This window comes from Penicillium manginii (assembly GCF_028828005.1).
Source record: "Penicillium manginii strain IBT 31320 chromosome Unknown utg000002l:1.0-5564898.0:1.0-5567710.0, whole genome shotgun sequence".
Taxonomy (NCBI): Eukaryota; Fungi; Ascomycota; class Eurotiomycetes; order Eurotiales; family Aspergillaceae; genus Penicillium; species Penicillium manginii.
This window is the reverse complement of record NW_026643103.1, coordinates 194794-210104: the sequence shown is the minus strand read 5'-3', so window position 1 is coordinate 210104 and position 15311 is coordinate 194794. Positions and strand designations below refer to the sequence as shown.

Below are 15311 nucleotides of genomic sequence, written 5' to 3'. Positions count from 1 at the left end.
TTCCGCGTTGCCGAGGCTGGCCCCACAACTCCAGCCAATCATATCGGGTCAACATTGAAGGAGGAACAACATCTACTCTCCGTACAGTTCATGACCATCCTCAGATCTACTTGCTTGGGATATGTTGTAAGTACCGAAAGGTTCAAATTCGCTTCGTTTCCTATCTGGGTATATTCCGCAAGTACTAGTAGCTAATAAGTGAGACAACGAATTGCTAATCCAAGCCAACACCGATCATACCAAAAATAAGTAAATAAAAATAAATCGTGGGCTCGTTTCGTCATTGTAGGTTCCCCTTGCTTTCTCTCTAGGTTGGAATGAAATGCTGCGAGTCCTTCTCCTGTTGAGCAAAGCTCTCCGGGAAAGGCTGCGATTCCGCCAATAATGCCGATCGCCATGAAGCACAAGCTGATGATAGACCAAATGACACCCCAGCACTGAGAGGATCCTCCGTACTTCTTAGCAAAAACGCTGGCGTCAGAGCTGTTTACTTTGCGCAGGATGAGATCGTCGCACTAGAAGGTGTTTATGTTAGCTTTTTGGATCAATGGTTGGGTAGCGGGGTCGGGTTCATACAATATCCCAGACACTATAAAGGGCGGACATGACACCAATAAAGAGCTATTCAGGTTTGATTAGTGCGGGTTCGGCAAAAGAGGATGAATTCTCGGGGTTGTTTAAACGTACCACGACCCATCGCAGAGCCTCGCCATGAGCAATGAACCAACAAGCCACAAGCAATCCCACAGCCAAAAGAACGGTCATGATGGTCAGCCAGTCTCGTCGGGCCCACCACAAAGTCAACAGGAAGCAAACACCGAGGACGATGCTGGCTATTTTCGAGGCGACAATATCAAAGCCAGCGAAAATCAGGAGGGCGCCGATAATGGATGAACCGAGATAGCCAGCAGGGAGGGTGACGGCACTCATTCCTCCTTGCATATGGGTAACACCACCCTCGTGGGGGTCCAGACTGATTGATTTGACTCTGCCACCGGTGCAGCAGGCGGTGATAGCATGGCCGAACTCATGGAAGGCGATAACCAGCATCTACACGAAATGGTCAGATCAGGCAGCCATTTTTCAAGGGCGGAGAAAGGAGAGAAGCAAGAGACCTACCTTGAAGGGCCATAGAACCCAGCGAACATAGGGAAGATTCCATAGCAAGGCGATGACCACGACATAGACGGCCATAATACCCAGAGTGATACTTTGGGTATGGTTGACGGATAAACCCCGTTTCGCTAAATGCGGGGCCGCCTCAACCGCTCGTTGCCCGAGCGCCTGGTATAAGGCTGGCATGATGAATGATATGTGCTGTGGTGATTTGGGGTATAAGCGCTCAAAAATCGGGAGTGAAAAGAAAATGAAGTAGTCGCAAGAGACAGCCGGAGCCAAATTTAACGAGGGATGAAAGATGAAAAAGATCAAGGACGCGCGGAATGGCGAAGACGCGCAGCCCCGTCTGTGGCTTGGCATGGTCCAATGGAGGCTAGCGTGTGGCTCAAGCCTAATTTTAGTTCGCTTTTTGCCATTTTGTTCAACTTTTGTTTCAGCCCTGTTGCCAATGTCGATCGCAGGCAGCAGAATACAAGCAGTCTTCAACTTGACATTTACGGTATTCACATTCGTCAATCTCAGGTTCAACCTTGGATGTTCCAGATACCAGGACTGTAGACTAAGAGTTTATGAGTAAACAAAGCAGCACGTGACTACTGTTTACTTGCGAAGTATAAGGCGGGTCACCGAGGTAACCCACACCGATGTCAGTACTAGTTAGTAAACTACATGTTAAGAGCCAGCTCTGGAGGAAGATGATATTGTCGCAATTCTACTTGTAGTTCTCCCTCCGACCTTGGACTCAACACATTACTAAACCACTGGCACGCTTCAGGTGGAAGATTCACGCAAGACTCCGAATCCCGGCCGAAGTAGCCCCGAAAAAAGGCAATATATATTTTACCTAGGCTGTGTCAACATCCAAGCATTTTTATCGTCTTTTTGAAATCGAAGCCCCGGAGGTTACCTATCTATCTAGGTAGGTAGGTAAGTATTTCAAAAGTTACTACTAGTACTTGTTGGTAGCATGAGAAGATGTCACTTCAAACTTAAACCTTCATGCTGGAAACCGTGGACTAGGTAGACTCCCCTGGAGGTTGTATTAGATACTTGCCTAGGTGTACTATCAGGGTGTGCTTGACTAGTATCGTTCAAGGCGTAATTACAGTGATGGTGATCCGGCAATTGAATATTACCATTTTCACAAATTGGAGATTAAAACTGGCAACTCAAATGAAGTTCAAGTCCGCAATATATCCGTTCCCATTCGGTCCATTCGATCGCGATGGCCCGCCAAATGCAACCTTGCATTGCCGCGACCCCGCAAAACCCACGCTCCCCTTTCACTCCCATTTCCCTTCTCCACCCCCACGCGCCCCCCATCAAATGCCGTCTTGCTTTAAAAGCCCGAAGGCCCAAAGCAACACCCAAAGAATGGAAGACTCTGACGCTAAACATATCGTTCAACCTCGACCATCACCGACTACGCGGTCGCGCCACCACCATGGTCGTCCTACTGCCTTTGCTCTCCTTGCTGGGGAGTGTCGCAGCCCAGCCGATAAACCAAGACAAACCTAACTACCACGACGATACTGGAGTCCTAAAACATGTCAACCCCATGATCGGCACTTATGGGACAACCCCCAATGGAAACGGAGGCATGATCCCATCGATATCAACACCATTCGGCATGACGCGCTGGACCCCACAAACACGCGAGAATTTCATTTCACAGGTCCCCTACGGTGCGAGTGATCGCTTGATGCACGGTTTCCAGGCGACTCATCAGCCTGCGATCTGGATGGGTGAGTCCGGCCAAGTGGTGATAACTCCGGGAATGGGTGATGTGCAGCCATTATTTCAGAACCGAGGACTTGCTTTCCGGAAAAGTGACGAGCGGAGTACTCCATATGTCTATGAGGTTCTTCTCGACGCGGCCCAATTGATGAATCGCGACTGGAATGCTACGGCGGAAGCTGCGGGTGATGGACCTGACCCTGGTGGTGCTGGCACAGTGCCAAGTGATGTACAGGAAGGGAGCAATGGCCGGATACGGAAGCGTCACGAGGAGCAGGGTATTTTAGACAGCAGAAACGAACAAGCAGAACAGTACCGGCGGTCAATTCAGGTGAGATGTCCTGCTGTGAATTTTCTCCTTCGGACTGGAAGTTCTAACCGCTCTGTTATAGGTTACTTTATCCGCAAAGTCTCACGCTAGCCATCTCCGATTCGACTTTCAGAGTGAAAAAAATACACCGAATGACGAAAAAGTCTCTCCTTGGGTCTTTGTTCAAGTTTCTCGCAGAAATTGGACCGGAGAAGTGCATATTGATCCTGAACGAAAGGAAATCTATGGGTACAACACAGAGCGCCAAGATTATCTACTGGGACCCGATCATGCCCCATCTTTCAAAGGATTTTTTGTTTCCCAATTCTCGGAACCATTTGCCGCCCAGGGTGTCACGAACGGAAATGAAACCGAAGGGGAACTGGAAAGAACTGGCAATTTTACCGGCGCCTACGTCAAATTCCAGAAAGATACGACCCGAGTCGAAGTTCGCACCGGTGTTTCCTTTGTCAGTATCGAGCAGGCCCGCAGAAACCTGGAAATTGAGACCCCGACTAGTTCGACAATTGAGGATACTGTGAAGGACGTCAAGCAAGTTTGGCTCGAAAAGCTTGGTCGTGTGATGATCGAAGGTGTCAACAGGACTAACTCCGACCAAGACCCTCGCACAATTTGGTATACTGGCTTGTTCCATTCTTTGCAATACCCCAGTGACTATTCAGAGCCGCTTTCCGATACTGATAATTCTTCGCGAATTTTTTACTCCGGCTACACCGATAGCGTACACACCAGCGACGACTCATACTATCAGTCATGGTCAATATGGGATACTTATCGGGCCGAGCATTCCGTCTTGACACTATTTGCCCCCGAGAGAGTGAACAGCATGATGCGATCTCTACTTCGTATCTTCGACTGGTCAGGCTGGCTACCTATGTGGGCCAATGTCGTCGAAACGAACATTATGATCGCAACCAATGCAGATGCAGTGCTTGCCAACGCACTCGAGCGAGGGTTCCGTGACTTCAACATCTCCAAAGCATGGGAAGCCGTGAGAAAAGACGCCTACACTCCGCCCGAGCATGATACCGAGCTACTATACTACGATCGCGAGCCTTTTACCCCCGTCGAGGCCCGCGCTGGCCTGACCGCGTATATGAAACAAGGATGGGTATCAAATGACGGGTGGTCCGAAGCCGGAAGTCGCACTTTAGATTATTCCTTCGACGATTTCGCATGCTCTGTTGTTGCTCAGCATGCAGGCGTTGAGCAGAGCGCAATTGATGCCCTACGCACCCGCAGTAGTAACTACAAGCATATCTGGAACAACGAGACGCAATTCATGCAGGCTCGCAATGCGAACGGTAGCTGGGCCAATAACACTTGGGGTTGGACAGAAGGAGATGACTGGGTCTACACATTCGACGTCATGCATGATGTCCAGGGCCTAGCCGAGCTATTTGGTGGGCCCGAAGCCATGGCCAAGAAGATGGATACATACTTCCAAGGCGGGCATAATGATCAAACAAACGAGCCAAGTCACCACGTCCCCTATCTTTACTCCATGCTCGGCTACCCCGAAAAAGCCGCAGACACAATTCGCGAAATTGCTTGGTCAAATTACAATGCCACTAGCGGAGGACTTGGCGGAAATGAAGATTTGGGTCAGATGAGCGCTTGGTATTTGTTTACTGCGCTTGGCTTCTACCCCGTCAACCCCGCTAGCGACGAGTATGTCATCGGTACCCCATTTTTCGAGAAGGTATCGATCCGCCTACCAGCTGGTGCCGCAAATGGTGGAAGGGCGACCAAACAATCGGAAAGGGTTCTGGTTATCAGTGCGCCCGGGGCCCCCAGCAAACCGTATATCAACAGCCTCAAGATCGATGGGAAACGTATTGACTCGCCTATCATCAAGCACAGCGACATTGTCGGCGCGACCCGAATCGACTTTGAGATGAGCGGGGACCCAACAACCTGGGGCACGCGCCCTGTCTGGTTAAACAGCGGATGATCGTTTTATCAGTTTCCAGGCAGAGGAAATGTTCGATGCAAACTGGACCTGGCGCTAGTCCGAACAAAGAAGGACCATAAGCAACAATTTTGGAAGTTTGATTGAATACCCCAGATAGATACCCAGCTGTACATTCTTATAGAAGTCATTTTTAACATATGGCCGGAGCGCTTCTCCATTTTAAGGTAATGGGCCGACCTGATGGTGTGATTCAATTTAAGCATCGATGTCGGCATCCCGTGCAAGAATGAGCCAACACCTGCAGACGGAATATCTCGCCGCAAAGTCAATTCCTCGCCCGTGACAATTTAGTCAAACTCATTCGTCAGGTCTTTACTTTGCCATTTTAGCGCTCATAGCGTGCCTCCTGCGTCACTTTGGCCCCGCCAATCCAACAACGTGGAGTCCCCACAGTTTTTCGGGCGGCGCGGGAACCAGGAGAGATGCCGATTCCCTCGACCCTTTCCTCCGCAAAGTCGTGGCTAGGAATCGATCCGAGTGGGTGTATTTTTCAAGATCAGGTTCTTCACGGAAACCTCTGCACCCTGATCGCATACTCCGATATTCTTTGAAGAACGTGGGGTGCGGCAATGCATTTAGACGACGAGCCGGACTTTTACCGAGCGGTTGCTCGATACGACCCGAGTGGATCCGAAGCAGTGGGGTTAAGTCTGGAGAAACAACCAACGATACCAGGGCCTGCAGACGATCGTCATTGCAGACCTCCCGAAATCATCTCTGCTTCTCCGTCATCGAGATTAGTGAACGCCGTTGACGGGGAGTTCTCCATAGTGGAGCGGCCTGCAATTGGGATCTCGGCAGTTTCGGAGCAACTTTGGAAAGTAGCGCGATGCAGTCAGCTTCAGTTAAATACTACGACGAGGGTCGCGCTGCTTATTGTTCTTCAGCCAAAACTGCCGTTGCAAGATGTTTGGACCAAAGGCTTTGATCTGGGCGACTATCGCCGTGCCCGCCCTAGCGGCAAAGGCCTCATTGCACTTGGGTAATGGGTTTGATTTGACTGTCGACAAAGACTCCAACCACCTGTCTATTGCCCGTGGAAATAGTTCCATTTGGGAGACTGTTGCTGGGAAGCCTTTCCTGAGTGCCTCCTCTGGCGACGACGTCGTCGTCGGGGCAAGTGGTGCATTCAACATCACCGATGTTGATAACGACAAGTGTACCGACCAGCACATCCGTCATGTTACTCAGTCTGCCTGGGGTGGCAGTGTCAACGACAAGGCTGCCGTCGTCGAGGGAACTCTTTCCGGCTGTGGCGACGAGTCTGTCGACTTCAAATTTGCTGTCTGGGTGCCTGCTGAGCTCTCAGACCGTGTTGCCTTCCATGTCGATGTCAAGCCCGGTTCCTCCAAGGATGCTGCAACCAAGCTGTTCCTGACTTACGCCTCCTCAAAGTCCGAGGACTTCTACGGACTGGGTGGCCAGGGGTCCTTTGCCTCCATGAAGAACCAGTCCGTTCCGATTTTCTCGCGTGAGCAGGGTGTTGGCCGTGGTGACCAGCCTACCACTGATCTTGAGAATGCGGATAGCTACTTCTCTGGTGGTGACCAGTTCACCACCTATTCTGCTGTTCCTCAGTACATCTCTTCCCTCGCCCGTGTCTTCCACCTTGCCGAGGAGAGCACTGCGTACACCAAGTTCGACTTCAAGGATCTTGAGGCCGTCACCGTGCGTTATGCTGCCCCGACTGTCGACGGTTACATTATCCAAGCTGAAAACATGCTGGACGGTATCACCAAGTTGACTGAGTACACTGGAAGAATGGCCGAGCTTCCCCGCTGGGTGGACACTGGTGGGTCCCCTCCCGATTCCTTACAATTGTTTGAAGAAATTCTAATCATGTAATAGGTGCCGTCCTCGGTATTCAGGGTGGCCAGACCAAGGTGAACAGAATTGTCGACCAGGGTCTCAAGCAGGACTGCCCTATCGCAGCCGTTTGGCTCCAGGATTGGTGAGATACTTCTAACTTGGTTTGATAATATCTTCGTACTAATAACAAATAGGTCTGGTACTCACTCTCAGAGCGTCTCCTACATGTCGCTCACTGTCTCCCGCCTGTGGTGGAACTGGGAGTCTGACGAGAAGCTCTACCCCACCTGGAAGAAGTTCGTTCAAGAGCTCCGTGACCAGCACAACGTCCGCACCCTGTCTTACATCAACCCCTTCCTTGCCAACGTGAGCTCAAAGCCCGACGGCTACCGCCGTGACCTCTTCCTCGAGGCCAGCGAGAAGGGATACATGATCCAGAACGCCACCACCAACTCTACTTCTATCGTCTCCAGCGGTCCCGGCATCGATGCCGGAATCGTTGATCTCACCAACCCCGCCGCTCGCAGCTGGTTCCGCGATGTTCTGATCGATCAGGTCTTCAGCGCGAACGTCTCAGGCTACATGTGTGACTTTGGTGAATACACCCCCGTTACCAAGGATACCCGCTTCTACAACAAGAGCATCGACCCGATGTTCTACCACAACCAGTACCCCCGCGACTGGCCCAAGCTGCACCACTCGCTCACGAAGAGTGTCTCCAGCTTCAAGGAGTCCATCCTGTTCCAGCGATCGTCCGCCCTGGGATCTCAGCGCTACATGAACCTCTACTGGGCCGGTGACCAGAACACCAACTGGGGTCTGAACGACGGAATCAAGTCCTCCATCACCGTCATGGGCCACATGGGTCTTTCCGGTTTTGCCCATGGTCACGTCGAGATCGGTGGATACACTACCACTTGGCTCGAGAGCGGTGTTGTCAACCGTACCGCCGAACTCCTGGGTCGCTGGGGAGAGCTCTCCGCCGTTTCTAGCGCTGTCTTCCGCTCGCACGAAGGAAATGTCCCTCAGCTGAACGCTCAGTTCTACTCCAACTCCACAACCTACGCTTACTATGCGTACAACGCTCGCATGTTCCGCAGTCTGGCGAAGTACCGTCGCAGAATCTTGGATACCGAGAGCAAGAACCTTGGCTGGCCTTTGCTTCGTATGCCCGTCATCTATCACCCCAATGACGTCAAGGCGAAGAGCATTAGCTACGAGAGCTTCTACCTCGGTGCCGATCTGTATGTTGCTCCTGTTGTTGACTCCGGTCGCACTAGCGTTGAGGTCTACCTGCCCGGTAAGGAGACTTTCACTCACGTTTGGAGTGGGGCGAAGTATGAGGGTGGCCAGACTATTCGTGTCGCTGCTCCATATGGTAAGCCTGCGGTCTTTGTGGTTGGCAAGCCCCAGCACAATGATCTCAAGGACTTCCTTGAATTTGCTCGCAAGGAGAATGGCACTGTCATTCATGTTTAATTGATATGGAATTTATGATATTAAGAATGCCGGTTTTGGTCGGCTATGTGTATGATTTGAAAACTTTACTATAATTATAGCAATGCATTTTTTTTTTTTGACATTACAACGCCTAGAGGAAGAAGAATATTCACGCTTACCTGAATGATTTAGACGAGGAATACGGAATTGCCATGGAAGTTGTCTCATTCCACCTGGTCAGCATCCAAACTTCGGAGTCAACTATGTATTGACAAATTTAACTTCCTCGGCCCCGTCGCTCCGCTCCGCATAAATCCAACCTAACGTTCTTTCGGAGAATTTCTTTAGGCAAAATACCGATGGCACGAGGTTATTCGATCTGTGCTCAGCGTCCACTCCACTGATCTGCACACCAAATGCCTGACGATATCGGCAATTACCGCACGGCCTCGCCTCAATGTTACATTTCCCCTCACCATCAGACCCCTTCTAAGAATCTCCATTAGGAAATTTCTTTAGCTCAAAGCGCAGAGCTTTATAAGGTGTCCATGAATTTATCATGTTTGAGTCATTCATCCCGTCGATAATTTACTTCAACAAAACAGTCGCTAGTTATGAAGATGCGGCTCCGCGGCGCCTCTGTGCTTGCTATGCTCCCGCTGGTGAGCGTTGGTCTTGCAAGCAAGAGTGAGACATCTTCTGGATGTGAGTACGAACCAATATTTGCCACGAGCAAATCATTTTAATCGGTTTGTCTAGTGCTCCCCCTGACATACGAACCATTCCCACTCGGCAGCATCACCCCGAACGGATGGTTACGAACCGAGCTCCAGGCATCCGCGGATGGTCTTGCAGGTCATCTCTTTGACTTCTTCCGATATGTGAAGAACTCTTCCTGGATCGGCGGTGATCAGGAGTACAGGTAAATGCGACGTGCATGGCGACTTTGAACAGCGGACTGATTCTTGGGCATACAGTTCATTGAACGAGGCACTTCCATATTGGGTCAATGGATTAGTGCCACTCGCCTATACGCTGCAAGATGATCGTCTGATAGGCCAGGTTTCCACCGTTGTCGACTCTATCCTGGACCGTATCCAGCCAGATGGATGGATTGGACCCGAGACTCTCGCTAGCGGCGAGCGAATGATCTGGGCGCGAACTCTCGTTTTCCTCGGATTGACCAATCTCGCTGATGCGGATCCGAAATACGAACAGCCCATTGTTGACGCGCTTTATCGGTTTAACGGCCTTATGAATTCTATGCTCAAGAACAATGGAACTGGCATGATCTATCATGAGGGTGATAAGGTGTCTGCTGATGATTATGTTTGGTTCCAGGCTCGGACTGAAGATATGATTGTCAGTTTGCAGTGGATGCTGGATTATCACCCCGGTAACCAGACTGAGATGTTGAAGGAGAATATTGAGATGATTCATCATTGGGCTTCGAAATGGGAGGGATGGTACTCCGAGGGTAGTTACATTACAGAAGATCTGAACGACCTTCCGCAGTCGGTGACTACAGATCAATGGCAGTTCCTGCATGGTGTCACCGTTGCTGAGAGTAAGTGGGATGTCTGGGAGATTGTCACTGTCTTGATGCTAAATATTATTTCCCAGGCCTGAAGTTCGCAGCTGTTTACCGGCGTTCGAATGCAAACGAGAGTCTTGTCACAACTGCAAAGAACGGGGTAGGTGCTCAAAATTATGATTGGCGAAATGTAACTGACTGACCATTCTCAGGTGGATTGGACATTCAAATATCACGGCGCGGCATCCGGTACTATCCTTGCTGATGAGCGTCTAGACGGCCTCAATCCCTACTATGGCTCCGAGTTATGCACAAACGTTGAAACCATCTACTCGCTCGCCTACAACTACTTCGCTCTCGGAGACTCCTCGTACGCAGATCGGGCCGAGCTGGCCGCATTCAATGCTCTTCCGGCCGCTCTCTCTGGAGATTGGTGGGCCCATCAATACGTGACCCAGCCCAACCAGCCATATTCCAAGAACCTCACAGACGAGCCGTTCTGGAATACTAATTCCCTTAGTCAGACCTTTGGAGTTGAGCCTGACTATCCCTGCTGCACCGTAAATCATCCGCAAGGATATCCGAAGTTTACAATGTACAGCTTCCTCAAGAATGGAGATACTGGAATTGTCCATTCCTTGCTCAGCCCGGGCCAAGTTCAAACACAAATCCAAGGGAAAAAGGTCTCGGTGGACTGTCAAACCGATTATCCTTTTGGCAATACCTTATCCTATACTGTTGACAGCGATATCGACTTCGAACTATATCTTCGCGTTCCAGAATGGGCCACCCAAGCCAAGATCCAAGGATCGCCAAATGATGACGGCGCATCCAAGGACCCAAAGACAGACCTTATCAAAGTCAACATTCCATCCGGAACAACCAAGTTCACCTACGAACTAGGAATGGACCTTGTCACCGCCGATCGGGCCAATGATACTGTCGCTGTCTACCGTGGAGCCCTCCTCTACGCACTGCACGTTCCTCACACTAGCACTTCCGGACCTCCCAAGTTCTATGATACCCAGAAGGAATACCCCGCAGGAACTTACCCCAGCGATGCACAAGATTATGTTCTTTTGAACTCGACCGACTGGAACGTGGCCATCGATCCATCGACGCTAGAATATCACCCCGGGTCGGGCGGGTCACTACCCTCGCCTACATTTGAGGATGGCCAGCTGCCAATGTACATCACTGCCAAGGCTTGTTTGATCGATTGGCCGATTTTCAGGGTGTGCCGGATTCGCCTATTCCCAAGAGTGAGCGGTCTTGTCTTGGGGATACCTTTGAGGCTACTCTTCGTCCGTATGGGAGTGCGAAGCTGCATATGTCTGATTTACCGACGATTGATCTTTCGGGGAAGTGAGAAGATCGTGCTGGTTTATGGGGACTTATAGCAGCGATTTATCCAGCATCGATAGATGGTATTAGTGATGAACATTATCACGGTAATCTACCTAAATGTTGACTGAGTAGGTACCCTGAATTGTGCATAGGTAGGATAAAGTTAGGAGCGCTGTTGCTGGGGATATTACTAGGAGTACCCTGGTTACCAAGGAAATCATTTTGTAATAACCATGAAATTGAAATAGAATTGATGGCGCGCCGCATAAAATCCTAGGAAAGTATAGCATAGGGCAAGATAAAGATAGAAATACAGGTACTCAGTTACATAGGATGATCGATAGACGCAGCAAATTTCATTCACTATTCCATTTTCAACTCGGGTGTTCCGATCTGTCCTCCGAGGGCCTTCACAAGCCAAAGGCGTCATCCAGCAGGGCACTCTTCTTCCCGTTGATCGCATTAAGAAGGTCCTGGCAAAGCTCGGATAAAGCCGAGGCTTCTAATTCCGACTCGTTTCCTTGCATTTTAGCTCGAATATTCGCGACCTCCATGGGCATCTCATCTTCGAGCTCGAGGCACATGAATTCCGCAGCCATGTAGGTGGTAAGTGAATGACCGAGTGACCGAGCGTGTTCCACTGCAGAATTCCACCGATTGATGTACTGCTCGGGAGACGAAAATTGAGTGCGGCGATTCAACCACAACGACTTGATTGCCTGGGGGAGAAGTCCCGTGGAGGCATGGGCAGCAAGCTTGATTAACTTGAACATCTCGTCCGCGTATCGAGGGAGGGGGCCTTTTTCTCCTTGTTTGCGGTAGAAAACGAGAACGTAGTCGACCATATCGTTGGCCATCTGACCGAAAAGCCATGAGCGGACGTTAAGTGACCAAGCTCTCCATTTCGCGTAACTTGCATTCTCGGTTGATGGGCGGGACAAGTTAGATATGACGCTGTCGATATCAAGGGCTTTGAGAGTTGCGTGTACTTGGGCAGACCAGGAGGAGAAGTAGCCGTCTTTTTCGAGTTTTGAAAGACTGGGAATGTTGACTTGTCTGATCTCTGGAAGTTTTGTTGCCTGGGTGGTGGATGCGTCTTTTGACACACTGGATGTCATTGTGGACAACAGTAGAGTTCTTGGAAGGTAGAAGGAAGGAGGACTGAGCTCGAAGTAGGGCAACTTTTGGAAGTGGAAACCGGGGAAGTTGAAGGTGAGAGATTCAAACTGGAGGGAGGAGGTTGAAGAAGGAAAGGTTGAAGCTTGGATCCTTCCAAGGAATCTTTGTTTATCTGTTGATGTTTGGAGAAGTCACGAGTGAAGGTGAAGAGGAAGGAGCGATGTGAAGCTGCCTAATTGGGACTCAGAGTGGACCAAAGCTGCCGTTTCTAGCTTAGTACTACTACTGTATAGTACTAGTATAAAATGTATACAATTAGGTTGTATACATAAGTATCTCTTTAAGACTTCACAAGCATCCACTTAATCAATATCCAGTATGATCTTGCTGTTTCTTGGAACTTCATACACTCGTGTTGTACCATTTGCATCGCATACTTCGATCTTGGCGTCGAAGGTCGAGGTCAGTTCTACTGCGTCTCCAACTGCCCAAGAGATATGCAGCTGCCCCATACGAACGGCAAAAGTACCAGAAAGTGTCTGCCAGTGTTTCCTACGAGGCTCAAACCGGATCGTCTCATATCCTGGCGCCGCTGGCGTGATACCTACCACATTCGCCACGAAGTCATGAATGGGGACTGCACTCCATCCGTGACAATCGCTGCGTGGCATGGCCTCGGACTCGGCCCATGTTGTGAGATTCATGTCAATCATCTCGCGCCACGGCTGCAGCAGGGAGTCATGGAGTCGATCATAAAGCCCCGTCATTTTACATGCTTCGAAGACATAAAACGACATTGCATATGAACAGCGAGCGAAGCTTGGATCATACAGAGCTCGAAGAAGAATTTCTTGTGCTGAGTCTCCGGTGAGGGCGCCAGATAAAACAGCAAACACTTGCGCGTGTTGACTGCGCTCTTCAACAGGGCTATCTGGTGCATCTACCAGGAATTTACCTCTGAAACAATGCTGTATAACTGCTTGATTTAACTGTGAGGCTCGCTCACGATATTCAGCGGCCGTGTCATGACGAGATAGAAAGTCGCACAGAGAAGCAGCTCTTTGCAGCGCATAGGCATATATCAAACTGCTGTAGGTGAGAACACCAGAGCGGCGATACGCGGGTGGAACAGCCAGATTGCGGAAGTCACCATTGGCAGCTGAAGACCACTCTTTGGTCCAATCGACAAATGGCCAAACATCCCATTCAAAGCGACCAACTAAGCCATCACTATTGATTCGCTGGTGGAAATGGTCCAGTATGCCATCGACTGTGCCTAAGTATTTCCGGACGAGGTGTTCGTCTCCGACATACATCATATGGTCGTATATAATGAGAATCCAGTAGAGCGAAAAGTAAGGAATGTTGACGACTGGAAATGGTGCAGGGAAATGTGTCTCGATGAGTCCATCCGCCCGTCGACTTGAATAGAACTCCTGCATACACTTTCTTGCTAAAAGATCATCGTGAGATATTTGATAAGTGAAGAAAATCTGCAGTCGTGCGTCCATCGCGAACTGATTCTGCTCGTAGAATGGACAGTCTTCGTAGGTCTCGTGCATACAATTTTTCAAAGTATTCAAGCTGATATCCCATATCTTCGACATCTCCTGAGAGGGGAACTTCGAAAAATAAGTCTCAATCTGGAGAGGATAATGGAACGTTCGAAAGTTGAAACTTAATATTTCAATCGGTGCTGTGGAGGTTTCGATTTCGAGTTCCACATAGCGGAAAGTACGAAACCAGAAAGGTTCATAGATCATTTCCATATCCGAGGGGCCTTCCGGATTGATATTATAATAATCGTCAGGTCCTATGAGATCTCCAGAGTGGTCGGAGCGATTTTTCTTCCTCCGTGAGAAGGGATCGGCAGATTTTATGTCTGGAGGCTCTTCGAAACACTCAGCACACCGGACACGAATCTTTCCTGCTGCGCCTCCCCGGAACCGAAGGTGTAGGGAACCAGTAGTAAGCGCTGCGGAATCAAAAGTCACGATAACACGGCTATTCGCATCAATTAGGCGCGGTTGGTCGTGGAAAAGCAACCTGTTCCACTGTTGTGCCTCATCTTCGGAGGTTTTACCACGTTCAATGGTTGATTTGAACTGCATGAGAACCTCTGGGAAATGGGGAATAGATCTTTCCACGAGTCGTCGGGGCTCCATTATTGGAAGCATAGGAGCTTTCATGGAGAACTTGATGGCACATATCCAAGTACAATCATCGAACTCAGCATCCAACCACCCGAGATCAGCTCTTGATCCGTCAACCCTCTCGTTGGTAGCTATGAAAGATGGACCTAGCGCAGGGTTCCATGCTTCCTGGAAGGAAATGCGAACAGCCTCGTCGGCTTTGCAGCGCCATACCTTATCACTTGAAATCATGGGCTGTATTTATTTGTTAATTTGCATTGCATGGCAAGGAGGTTGAATGTCAATGTGGTACTGACCAGGGTCGCAGCATGTAGAATGAATCCCGGAATAATCCCTCGGGTGAGAGACATATTGCCTGGGTAGATTACAGAGTACCGTAATACTTGTGCAGCGATAACATTCTTTCCGATTCTACAATATGGTGCGATATCCACTGTTTCGTAGTTCCATTCACCCAGATGACTTTTGGCCGGCCCGAAGGATACGCTTTTCCCGTTGACAAATAGCCGATAGCGTGTATCTGCAGAGACATTGATGGCGATATTGTCAGGAACTTCCTCAAGTTCAAAGCATAGTCGAAATTTTACTATTCGGGCCACTTCATCTTTCTCATCCCAATCGGGAATCCATATCCAGCTGGTTTCTTCACTCCAATGGCGTGCCATGTCTTTGATTCAAAGCCTGGAATTAGGTCTTCACTTTGCAGGAAATGTTCTGTGCGAATGAATAGAATGGTAAACCTGCCTT

At 49.7% G+C, this 15311-nt stretch overlaps 6 protein-coding genes across 6 annotated transcripts; 3 read left to right on the top strand and 3 right to left on the bottom strand.

Moving 5' to 3' along the window:
- Positions 1–191: 191 nt before the first annotated feature.
- N7533_001362 (M50 family metallopeptidase) lies at positions 192–1302 on the bottom strand (the record flags this gene model as incomplete). The annotated part of the gene is made up of 4 exons (XM_057098012.1): positions 192–515; positions 577–621; positions 688–1050; positions 1120–1302. The coding sequence occupies 4 exons, from the start codon at positions 1300–1302 to the stop codon at positions 192–194; spliced, it is 915 nt and encodes a 304-aa protein (XP_056963148.1).
- Positions 1303–2356: 1054 nt separating this feature from the next.
- Positions 2357–5141, top strand: N7533_001361 (GH92 family glycosyl hydrolase; the record flags this gene model as incomplete). Its single annotated transcript, XM_057098011.1, has 2 exons — positions 2357–3187; positions 3249–5141. 2 exons carry the CDS (start codon positions 2357–2359, stop codon positions 5139–5141), a joined length of 2724 nt encoding a protein of 907 aa, XP_056963147.1.
- A 927-nt stretch (positions 5142–6068) lies between these two features.
- N7533_001360 (uncharacterized protein) lies at positions 6069–8450 on the top strand (the record flags this gene model as incomplete). Its single annotated transcript, XM_057098010.1, has 3 exons — positions 6069–6954; positions 7011–7113; positions 7166–8450. The coding sequence occupies 3 exons, from the start codon at positions 6069–6071 to the stop codon at positions 8448–8450; spliced, it is 2274 nt and encodes a 757-aa protein (XP_056963146.1).
- A 575-nt stretch (positions 8451–9025) lies between these two features.
- Positions 9026–11345, top strand: N7533_001359 (uncharacterized protein; the record flags this gene model as incomplete). The annotated part of the gene is made up of 5 exons (XM_057098009.1): positions 9026–9116; positions 9171–9333; positions 9389–9978; positions 10035–10105; positions 10158–11345. 5 exons carry the CDS (start codon positions 9026–9028, stop codon positions 11343–11345), a joined length of 2103 nt encoding a protein of 700 aa, XP_056963145.1.
- A 357-nt stretch (positions 11346–11702) lies between these two features.
- Positions 11703–12410, bottom strand: N7533_001358 (uncharacterized protein; the record flags this gene model as incomplete). Its single annotated transcript, XM_057098008.1, has 1 exon — positions 11703–12410. One exon carries the CDS (start codon positions 12408–12410, stop codon positions 11703–11705), a length of 708 nt encoding a protein of 235 aa, XP_056963144.1.
- A 363-nt stretch (positions 12411–12773) lies between these two features.
- Positions 12774–15229, bottom strand: N7533_001357 (uncharacterized protein; the record flags this gene model as incomplete). Its single annotated transcript, XM_057098007.1, has 2 exons — positions 12774–14798; positions 14861–15229. The coding sequence occupies 2 exons, from the start codon at positions 15227–15229 to the stop codon at positions 12774–12776; spliced, it is 2394 nt and encodes a 797-aa protein (XP_056963143.1).
- Positions 15230–15311: the final 82 nt, after the last annotated feature.